The sequence below is a fragment of a genome, unplaced genomic scaffold (assembly GCF_019419815.1).
Source record: "Pyrus x bretschneideri cultivar Hongxiangsu unplaced genomic scaffold, Pyrus_bretschneideri_v1 Contig39, whole genome shotgun sequence".
NCBI lineage: Eukaryota > Viridiplantae > Streptophyta > Magnoliopsida > Rosales > Rosaceae > Pyrus > Pyrus x bretschneideri.
This window is the reverse complement of record NW_025999712.1, coordinates 2,180,892-2,191,105: the sequence shown is the minus strand read 5'-3', so window position 1 is coordinate 2,191,105 and position 10,214 is coordinate 2,180,892. Positions and strand designations below refer to the sequence as shown.

Sequence of the window (10,214 nt, the reverse complement as noted above, 5' to 3'; positions counted from 1 at the left end):
CTTTTCTCTTTGATTTTAAAATGTATCCATGTCAAGTTTAACCGAAGAAATTTACTAATGTTATTAAGCGTAATATCTTCTTTTGTTTTGTGATTTTGAAGAATATACCCAGGTTTTGATACAATAATTTTTTTGGTTAATTTTGATGAATGTACCCATGTTTATATATATACATTTATATTTTAATATTTTTAATCCCACAAAATATGATTTTTTATTTAAAATCTCATTTATATAAACAACTAGAATTTCTACTTTTTAATTTAAAAAATATAGTAACGTGCATAGAAATAAATTATCACATTAATTTCAGGGACCTCGATCAAAAATTAAAAACTAACAAGGTTTCAATCAAAGAATATTCATAGCTAAGGACCACATCTAAAGTCTCCCATTTTTATATGGTGTTACTGTACTGTTCTAATTGTTGTTTCTCTCTTGTATTGTTACTTGCTGCAGGCTGTTCATCTTTTGGTGACTTCGTTTCTTCTGTGGCTCTGCTCTCACCATGTCTTCCTTAGGCAGCCAAGGACAAAGAGCAATGACTTGAGCTAGGTCATCCGATATCTGGAAGATGATGATGCTTTCGTTTCTGCAAACTGGAATTGATCGGACCAGTAAATGATACAATATTGTTTCTAGTTTTTCAATACTGTTGTATGCCCTCCTTTTGGGGTTGCAAAATTATTATCTATATATTTTGGTATTCTAGCGATATTGCTCGTGGATTCTGCTGTCTTTTGAACTTAGTGACGACATTTTGGCTATCAAATTATATGTATCAAAATATTTTTAATATCAAATCTTCCATCTAGTCATTGACTACCATTGACTACCATCGGCTATATTAGCAAATCAATTAAATTGATAGTGCTCATTCTTTTGATCTGAGGTCGGATTTTTTTTTTCTTTTCTTTTTGCTTTTGATCCCAATATTGTTATACTGCGTCCTTTAAATTAATGATAATTCATTTATTCGAGTTGTACTCTTCACTATTAGAGCAAGTGAACAAGGGTGAAGACGACATTGGATTCGGAATTTGTATAATAAAATTACAAGATTGTACGAGGGATCTCAATTATTAAAGATTGGTGTGAGGTCCACGTTTTTGGTATTAACCGAGGCTTTCTCTTGAGAAGTTCTTACCGACAAGAAAATTTTCAATATGTTAAAAATACAGCTCGATATACTAAGTACAATAATACAATTTGTTGAACACTTCAAAAAAAAAATTTAACAAATTATTTTATGATAATTGTTATATCGAGCTGTCTTTTGAAAAAGTTTCTCCCAACCAATACCTTTCTCTTCCTTTTTCCTTTCCCTTTTCCTTTTCCTTTTTCCGTCCTTCCACTCTCCTTCGTTTTCTCTGTTTTCCACTCATTGTCTCTGTTTTCCACGCAGACCTGTCTCTCCTCCCTCGCGCTCTCTCTCCCGCTGTCACTGTGCAGAGCACTGTGAACACACGGTGCACAGTCCTCCCGGCAAACCAAGTACACCACCAGCTTCTTCTCGTCCTCGCGAACCCAGAACAAGCAGCCTCGCATTGAATTTCCTTTCCGACGACTTTCCGACTATTTTCCGTCCAAACCCAGGCGAGTTAGCCATTGTGAAGGGAACCAATCTGTTCGTCTCGTTCCAAGGTATGATTTTGGTTCTCGAATCATTCAATTTGGTTGAGAAATGACAAAGTGATGAAGATAGAATTATATTCGGCCCAAATTTGATAGAATTTACTTGTAATGTTGTTGAGCTATTTTTAAATGTTTTATCGGAAATTGCTTCTCTGTATGTTATATTATGTGTTATGGATTTTCACCTTGACTTTATATTCAAGTTTGGAGCAGGGAAACAACATTTAAATAATCAGCTCCGTTTCGCATCCATGGCCGCTCAATCTCCGAACAGTTTTAGCTTGAAGGCAATTGTGCACAAGGACAGTAACAGAGTTCTCTTCGTAGAGTCAGATAATTATTTTGTTGATGTTCTCTTTAGTTTCTTGACAATGCCTATGGGGACAATTGTTGGGCTTTCCGACAGTCATTTGCCTCCAATGCGAGTCGGTTGCATGAACAATTTATATGAAAGTGTCGAGAATATTGATCTACAGCTTTTGAAAACCGAAGAATGTCGTGCCATGTTGTTGCATCCTCGCAATGCTGCTGAATCCCTTTTAAGGTGCCTCAAATTGAAAATTGATGATAGTGAGCCCATGCATTACTTGTGCGATAACCCGTGTTGCACCTTCTATAGAAACAGTTTTAGTTATTATGCAAGTGTTCCTTGCTGTGGTTGCGGCAAGCTGATGGATCTGGGGGTCAATTTTTTAGTAAAAGGCGGTCGAGTTGGTGGGGTTTTTGTGGACGGACTAGACAAATTTATAATTAGTGATGATTTACAAGTGATGCTCCCGTTTACTTCTGCGTTCTCTTCTTATCTTTCGAAGTGTGGAGTCGTGGATCTAAATGATATCGAAGAGCTGACATTCAATGTAGGAGTTGATGAGGTAATTATAGGTCAATATTGACAAATTATCTAATCTTTTTAGAACTGAAACGCCAGGTTGGTTTCTGATCTTTGTCTTTTGCTAGGTTGTGAGTCTGCTAATGGGTTCGTTAGTCTTGAAGACACCATTTACTGAAACTCTGCTGAAGCCTAAACCGGAATCCCAGTTGGTTGATATCAATAAAGCACGTGAGCAAAAAATATCTATAATTTCTAAAGTGGCTAGAGGCACCAATGATACCGAAACAAACGTTGTTGTTAACCTTATAATTAGCAAATCTACTAAGAGGGTTTGTTATGCAGAAGCAGGGGCGGATTTTGTTAATCTTCTTTTCAGTTTCCTTGCTGTTCCACTTGGGTTTATACTAAAGCAGATGGCGGATGATTCTTGTTGGACAGGATGTATCGATAACTTGTACAAGAGTGTGGAAGATATTGATGGGAAATACCTGAAGTCAATTGACCACAGAACAATGCTGCTTAATCCCAAGCTTGCCCACGGTTTTAGCTATGCTAACTATCCTTTCGGGATTGAAGAAGCCACCATATACACCCCTATAAAATCAGAAACACCAATTTTTGTTGACCCCAAATCTCCCTATCATGAAGATGGATGTGTTGATGGATGTGTGGATGGATGTGTTGATGGATTCTTGAAAGATCCAGTGATGTTCATGGTAACTGATAACCTGATCGTACGACCCCTATCACCAATGTTTGGCTTGTCCATTCTGAAGCAATTGAATGTGCCGATCACTGACATTGAAGTGCAAACTGTGAATCTTGGCAAGGTGGAGGTGAGTTACGATTTTGCAATTTCTAGTTTACTTAATGAACCCTTGGTTTTCAATTGTGTTTGGAATTGTAAACATTTATCTCTCCATAGACTTGCCAATACACAACCTTTGTGCATCAACTCACTTGTTTGTAAACTCCGATCCATTGCCCTTCCTTCATCTTTTCAAATTCTTTATGAACTGTTGAAGGTGGCATGGTTTTCTATTGTGACATTTTATGTCTCATTTATTAGTTGATTATTTTTTTTTTTTGTTTCTTCCTGCAGGCTGTGTGTCTTTTGGTAGCTGCCCTTTGTTTTGATTCACCTCTAACTGGTTTCTCTAGGATGACAGATCAAGAACAATGAGGATCATGGTTGCTTGTTTATCTAATTTGGAAGATGATGTATCTTTTGTCGTAGACATGACAAGTTCGAGTAGATGTTTTGCTGTATGCACTGAATATATGAATATTTGTTATGGATTTTATGTCTAGTTGGTTAATTATTGCTCTAACTTGTATAATGTTCTGAAGTTTCTTGTTAATTTGATCCTGGAAAGTAGGAAATCCCGTAGAATGCATCTGTGAACAATTGTTAGCCTTTCCTGTAGCAATTCACTAGAATCACTACCAATGGAAGTCAGTTGAAGTGTTCAAAATATTGATCTACAGACTACAGCATTTCCGAACTAAGGAATGGCCCATGTTGTCGTCTCCCCGCAACGCATCTGAATCCTTTAGTAGTCATGGAAGTGTTTGCGAATTCGTTGCAGTAGTTGTGGTGAGCTGATTGATCTGGGGATCAGTTTGCAATGTGCTACAGTTTGCAGCACTTTTACTGGTATGGAAGGCTCTTTGTTTCTAATTAGCCTTCTAAATTTCAAAAACTGGATTTGGATTGTTCGTTTTCAATTTAATTTTCCTCCTCAGTCTTTGGTTTTGTTCTTCTTTGTTCCTAATTAGCTTTTCTCCTTATACCCAAGTCCGAGTACCCTCTCGGTAATTTAGATTAGACTTTTTTAATTTTTTCCAAAAAAAAAAAAAAAAGAACTAGCTCATGGCTACCGTCATGGTAGTGTTAAGAATTCATGTGGAATATTGGTATAGATTTCTACCTCAACTATTAGGCCATCTCGAGGTGGTGCGCCTATTATAGTGGGAAACGTGGTTTCTGGCGCCTATTGGGAAACACCTTTTGTTGTGAGAAGAAACCCTAGCTCCAACTTATCACTCCATACTCTTTCCCATCCGGACTCCAATTCAATTAAATTTGTTCATCATTATCAAAATACGTCCAGTAGAAAAAATAAATTATGAGTAAATTACACTTTCATATAACAGGTTTGGGATCTATTTCAATTCCTTACAACATCTTCAAAACATTTCAATTTCATACCTTAAGTACTATTTTATTTCAAAATAATACATCCGTTACATTTTCCATCCATTAATCCACTAAGTGTTGACGTGGCTGCCAACATGGCAAAAATAATAATTTTTTAATTAAAAAAAACCACCTGAATCTTAAAAAAAAAAAAAAAACCCTAAAACCCAGGGTAAACATAGGCATGTCTCGTAAAAGTGATGGGGGGCTCAGCCACCGTGGGTTCTTCCTCTGAACCCAGGGTTCCTGGATCTACATCTTCTTCCAGCAACTCGAGGAGGGCGAATCCGCTACGCCCTCGATTCCACCCTCGTCAAGCTTGTCTACACCTTCAAATCCCTCAACGGCGCGATTGATTTTCCACCATCTTCTCCGATATTGATGCCGATTAGTGCACTCTCCTCTTCGCCAACTGCCTCCAGCCGCTCAAAGTCTCCAGGGACGTCAAATCGACGGTGTACAACCTCAAGGGGAAGACGAACGACCGTTGCAATTACCTCTCTGCCGGTAAAACCATTATCTTAGGTTGACTTCTTGTTATCTTTAGTTTACACATGTCTTTCTCCCTTCTTCAAAATCAAAAGATTCATCTTTCTCACTTTCTCCCTCCTTCGAAATTAAAGATTCATCTTCCTCCTTTGTGATTAATTCGGTCTTTTTGTTTATTTTGAGGTCAGGGTTTTGTTCGAGCCATGATTTCCAGCGAAAAAGGGCACGAGAAATCTTCTAAATTGAAACAGCCCACCGCCTCATAGCCGCCGCATTTGTTATCGGATCTTCAACCCAATTCCCCATTATTTTCTTCCTCGCCTTTTGTTAGATTCTCATCTGAAAAAACAAAAACAAAAAAGTAAAAGGAAACTAACTTGAAGCATCAATTGTCTATTTTCGCGTATGAATTGCAATTGGGTTCTTAGTATTTATGGTTTTTATCTAGGGGAAGTGTAAAAAATCTCGCTGGCAGATTGAACCCAAAAATCTCGGTCTGCAGGGACAAAAAGATCTTTGCTTATGGGTTTCTTTTGTTTTGAATTTTTAAGGTTGTTTGATGGATTTGAAGACCTTGCTGAGATAGAGATTTTAGAAAATTTTTGTTTTGATGGGGGTTTGCTGGAGCAACAAAATCAAGGCAAAAATTCTTTTCAATACAAGTAATGGGGAAGAATAAGGGGTGTCGGTTCAGGGAGAAGACGGGGGTGTTGGTTCGAGGAAGATAGCTGCTGGAAAATAAGGGGCAGGGCACGGATGGGGGAAGGAGAAGAGGGTGGGTGTTGCAGATGAGAGGGGGGTGGGGGTTGGGTTCTAGGCAAAGTGGGTCGGCCGAGTCAGGATCTGAGTTTTGGGCGAGGTTAGATGCAAGGAGTTAGGTCGCCGAGGGGGAGGGAAGCAAGGTGAGGTAGCCAGGGGGGGGAGACATCAAGGTGGGTCGCGCTGTGGGGGGTGCGGGTGGAAGGAGGGTCGGGGTTCTGGCTTAGGTGGGTCGCCGGGAGGAAGGGGGAAGACGAGCTAGGCGAGTGTGGATGGGGACAAAGGGTTATGGGTTTGTGGGGGAGGTTGCGAGGAGATGGGATGCGGTCTATTTCAATATTTTTTTTATTTTTTTGAGAAAATTCAGGTTTTAAAAAATAAAAAATAAAAAAAATATTTTATTTGCCTTGTGACATACATTTGGCAGCCACGTGGCATATATGTGGTAGTCACGTCAGCACTTAACGGATCAATGGATGGAAAATGTAATGGAGGGATTATTTTGAAATAAAATAGTACTTAATGTATGAAATTGAAATGTTTTAAAGATGCTACAACGAATTGAAATAGACCCCAAACCTGAGGTATGAAAGTGTAATTTACCTATAAATTATTCACACACAATCGGATTTAGGATAGTCACCAAATCCAAAAGGCGTATATCTCATGTATGTATATGGTCATCTACGGTTTCAAAAAATACAATTTAGATTAGACTAAATATCGCTCAAATAAAAAAACAATTGTACGTATAATTAATTTTTATTTAGTCCATTTATAAATCAAATGCAATTGTATGTTGGATCATAGTTTGGATTACGAGAGGAATATCTATCTAGTCAATGTGATAATGTTGGATCATAATATGAGTTTTATTCTTTACCAAATTCCTTTCATCTAAAAATTCATATATATATATATATATATATATAATTCAGGCTTCTTCTTCAAATATTTCTCAAACAATCAACAGGAACAATTTTGGGAGTTCAGAGGTTAGTGAAGAACTATCTTGATGAAATGTATATCTTGATCATGCATGTTACTTATCTTGGTTTTCTGAAATTTCTTTTTGTGAAAGTGCTTCATTGAATTTATAGTGTTCTTCTTGACCATCTATCACAAATCGTTATATTTATGGTAGTGATTTTCACTCCTGTTTGTCCTTCTGCACTCCTCCGACTTGTTTTTGTCCATTGATTCTTCTTTGATTTATTCAATCCCAAGGCAATAAAAACATGGAGAAGGAGGAGAAAAAGGGATTGCGTATGTCTATCTTGGTAGTTGATGCTTATTTAGAATCTCTTTTTATAAAGCAGAAGTTTAATAATAACAACTCACTCATTCAGTTTATTATTGTTTCATGCAGACCATGGGAGAAAAATCTATGAACAAAATTAGCTTGAAGGTCTTGGTGAACAATTTGACCAACAAAGTCATCTTTGCAGAGTGTGATAGTGATTTTATTGATGTTTGTTAGAGAACAATTTAGAAACAATAAAATAACAAAAATACAGAACCGAAATACTTATACTTTATTATTCAAAAATACTTGCAATACAGAATGTAATAACACAATAATTACAAAAAATTAATATGATACTAACTTGAATGAATTGAAGGTAGGCTAGCGCAAACGCTATGTCCTTTGAACAGTATTTCCGTCCCACTTGTGTGCTTGTGGTTCTAAAACGTCTGCTCGACCAGGATACAACTACCTAATTCTACAACCCGCACTGGATTATAGAAGTCTAGCGAAGTATTTCCGTCCCACTCGTGTGCTTGTGGTTCTAAAACGTCTGCTCGACCAGGATACAACTACCTAATTCTACAATCCGCACTGGATTATAGAAGTCTAGCGAAGTATTTCCGTCCCACTCGTGTGCTTGTGGTTCTAAAACGTCTGCTCGACCAGGATACAACTACCTAATTCTACAACCCGCACTGGATTATAGAAGTCTAGCGAATTGCTTTGTGTGTTTACTGCCCAAGGCCCTTGTCTTGATTAATTAATATTAATATTATAGTATAATCATCAAGCCTTCAATCCATTTCCAAATGGTCTAAGTTCTAATTACTAAGAAAAAAGAATAAGTCTATATAAAAGCTAGTGAAAAAATATTGTTGACCAATGTGGGACAAGAGGGTCTCAAACTCCAACAATGTTCTCCTCAGTTTCTTGACAAAGCCCATGGGAAAAATTGTTAGGCTTTCCAATCGTTCACAACCCTTAAGAATTGGTTGCATGGACAATTTATATGGAAGTGTTGAAAATCTTGATTTACAGCTTTTTCGAACAGCAGAATGTCGAGACATGTTGCTACATCCCCGCAGTAGAGCTGAAGATCTTTTGATGAACCTGAAACTGAAATACGATCAATTCGAGCCCTCCCGGTACTTTAAGTGTTCTAATGAATCTTGTCGCAGTCCTACACAAAGCTATAGTTATTACGAAACTGTTTGTTGTTGGTATAAGGGTATGATGAATGTGGAGATCACATTTAAAAGGAAAGAAACCGAGGGTGGTGGGATTTTTGTTAAAGGACCAGCCAGATTTATAATTAGTGATGATTTACAAGTGCTGCCCCCATTTACTTCTGCAATCTCTTCTTTAGTTGGGTTAAATGGATTTGCGGACTGGAATACTGTAGAGGAGCTGACTTTTGATGTAGGAGCCGATGAGGTAAATCATGTCTTGACATGTTATGCCAAGTTGAATTTTTGAACTGAATGCCGGTTTCTGACCCTTCACTTTTGTTTTGTTTTTCTCTTCCAGGTTTTGAATGTGCTTATGTGCCCATTAGTATCAAAGACACCTCTGTCCGATACTCTCCTGAAGGATAAAACCGTTCCAAACGTGAGCATCGAATATCTTGATAGAAGAAATACACATTGAATCTCAAAAGGTGGAGGACAAAATGAATAAGGAAGAACAAAAGATTCCTATCAAGCTTATAGTGAGCAAATCTAAGGAGGTTTGTTATGCACAAGCCGGGGTGGATTTCGTTAACTTATCTTCAGTTTCTTGACTCTACCACTAGGATTTATAGTAAAACAGATGCAAAATAACTCTATGAAAGGTTGCAATGACCAGCTTTACAGAGGTGTCCGCGATCTTGATGAGCAGTACTTGAAGTCATATCTCCACAAGAAAATGTTGCTGAGTCCGGAGCTTCCCCCTAAATATGGCTATGAGAATCATCCTTTGGGAATTGGGGAATCCTCGTATAAAGATATATCTGGCGTGCCCGCGAAAGTGATTGACTTCGTAGACCCCAAATCGCATGACAATGAAGATGTTAAAAAGGACCAGAGATGTTCATGGTAACTGACAATCTCAATGTGAGTCCAATATCTGCAATTCTTGGCATGTCGATACTACGCGAAATGAATGTTCCTGTCACTGACGTTGAGGTACGAGTTGCTCATGTGGGCGCGGAAGAGGTGAGTTTTCAGACAATAAACTCTTTTTATCAAAACTTTGTTTTGGAAAATTTTCAAATGTTGAACCTTTAGACATGTTTCTGAACGCAGGCGTTCCGTCTTTTGGTGGCTTCTTTTGTTTGCGACGCTGCTCTAACTAGTGCCTTCCTTGCGAAGCCAAAGCGAGATGGAGAACTGGGATGCCTTGGTTTTCTAATTTAAGAGGAGATCATGCACTTTATTTTTACAAATTTATGCGTCTTCCTTTGAACTTTCATATTTTTTGTGTTATATGCTTATGACTTAATTTTGGGTTTCTTTTATTTAATTATTGCTTTTTGTGTGTGTGTGTTGTTATCATTGTGAAGCTCGTTACGGATTTCTACCAATCATGAATTAGTAACATTAGTTAGTTCAAACCATTTTCAGATAAAACTTTGTCACGCTCCGATCCCGACATACATTCTGGATCGACACGCGACATCACTTAATACTCGTATATTTAACATACCCATCTCCGGGATATGGCAAATCACAACTCGAGAATCAAATCTCATAGTAAATTTTTTTGTATACTTTATGGCTGCATCTAACCTCCTTGTTAAACTGCCTATGTACCCTCATTAGGGATCAAGCCATACGTGGTTCACCATTTCACTATACTCGAACATTCATCACATAAATTGTTATGTCCCAACAAAATATCACAATATATATCATGCAATCCTTCAAAGAACAAACGATGAAGTACAATCATATTCTCTTGCCATATTTATCAATAAGTCTAGGCATAACCATAACAATGATATCCAACATAATAATCCCACAAGACGAATAACATTTCCACTTAATCCATCACATAAATCATCATGTTCC

The 10,214-nt window shown here is 37.6% G+C and overlaps 2 protein-coding genes across 2 annotated transcripts; both read left to right on the top strand.

Moving 5' to 3' along the window:
- Positions 1 to 1,302: 1,302 nt before the first annotated feature.
- Positions 1,303 to 3,807, top strand: LOC103929826. The gene is made up of 4 exons (XM_009339084.3): positions 1,303 to 1,644; positions 1,849 to 2,507; positions 2,593 to 3,303; positions 3,570 to 3,807. The coding sequence occupies exons 2-4, from the start codon at positions 1,887 to 1,889 to the stop codon at positions 3,648 to 3,650; spliced, it is 1,413 nt and encodes a 470-aa protein (XP_009337359.2). The 5' UTR covers positions 1,303 to 1,644; positions 1,849 to 1,886; the 3' UTR covers positions 3,651 to 3,807.
- Positions 3,808 to 8,046: 4,239 nt separating this feature from the next.
- LOC103929848 lies at positions 8,047 to 8,811 on the top strand. The gene is made up of 2 exons (XM_009339110.2): positions 8,047 to 8,598; positions 8,692 to 8,811. The coding sequence occupies exons 1-2, from the start codon at positions 8,047 to 8,049 to the stop codon at positions 8,809 to 8,811; spliced, it is 672 nt and encodes a 223-aa protein (XP_009337385.2).
- The last annotated feature ends 1,403 nt before the right edge of the window (positions 8,812 to 10,214 follow it).

Coding starts and splice junctions, on each gene's coding strand:
- LOC103929826 (XM_009339084.3), top strand. CDS start 1,887: ATGGCCGCTCAATCTCCGAACAGTTTTAGCTTGAAGGCAATTGTGCAC. Junction 2,508..2,592: donor TCAATGTAGGAGTTGATGAG/GTAATTATAGGT, acceptor GTCTTTTGCTAG/GTTGTGAGTCTGCTAATGGG. Junction 3,304..3,569: donor TGAATCTTGGCAAGGTGGAG/GTGAGTTACGAT, acceptor TTCTTCCTGCAG/GCTGTGTGTCTTTTGGTAGC.
- LOC103929848 (XM_009339110.2), top strand. CDS start 8,047: ATGTGGGACAAGAGGGTCTCAAACTCCAACAATGTTCTCCTCAGTTTC. Junction 8,599..8,691: donor TTGATGTAGGAGCCGATGAG/GTAAATCATGTC, acceptor TTTCTCTTCCAG/GTTTTGAATGTGCTTATGTG.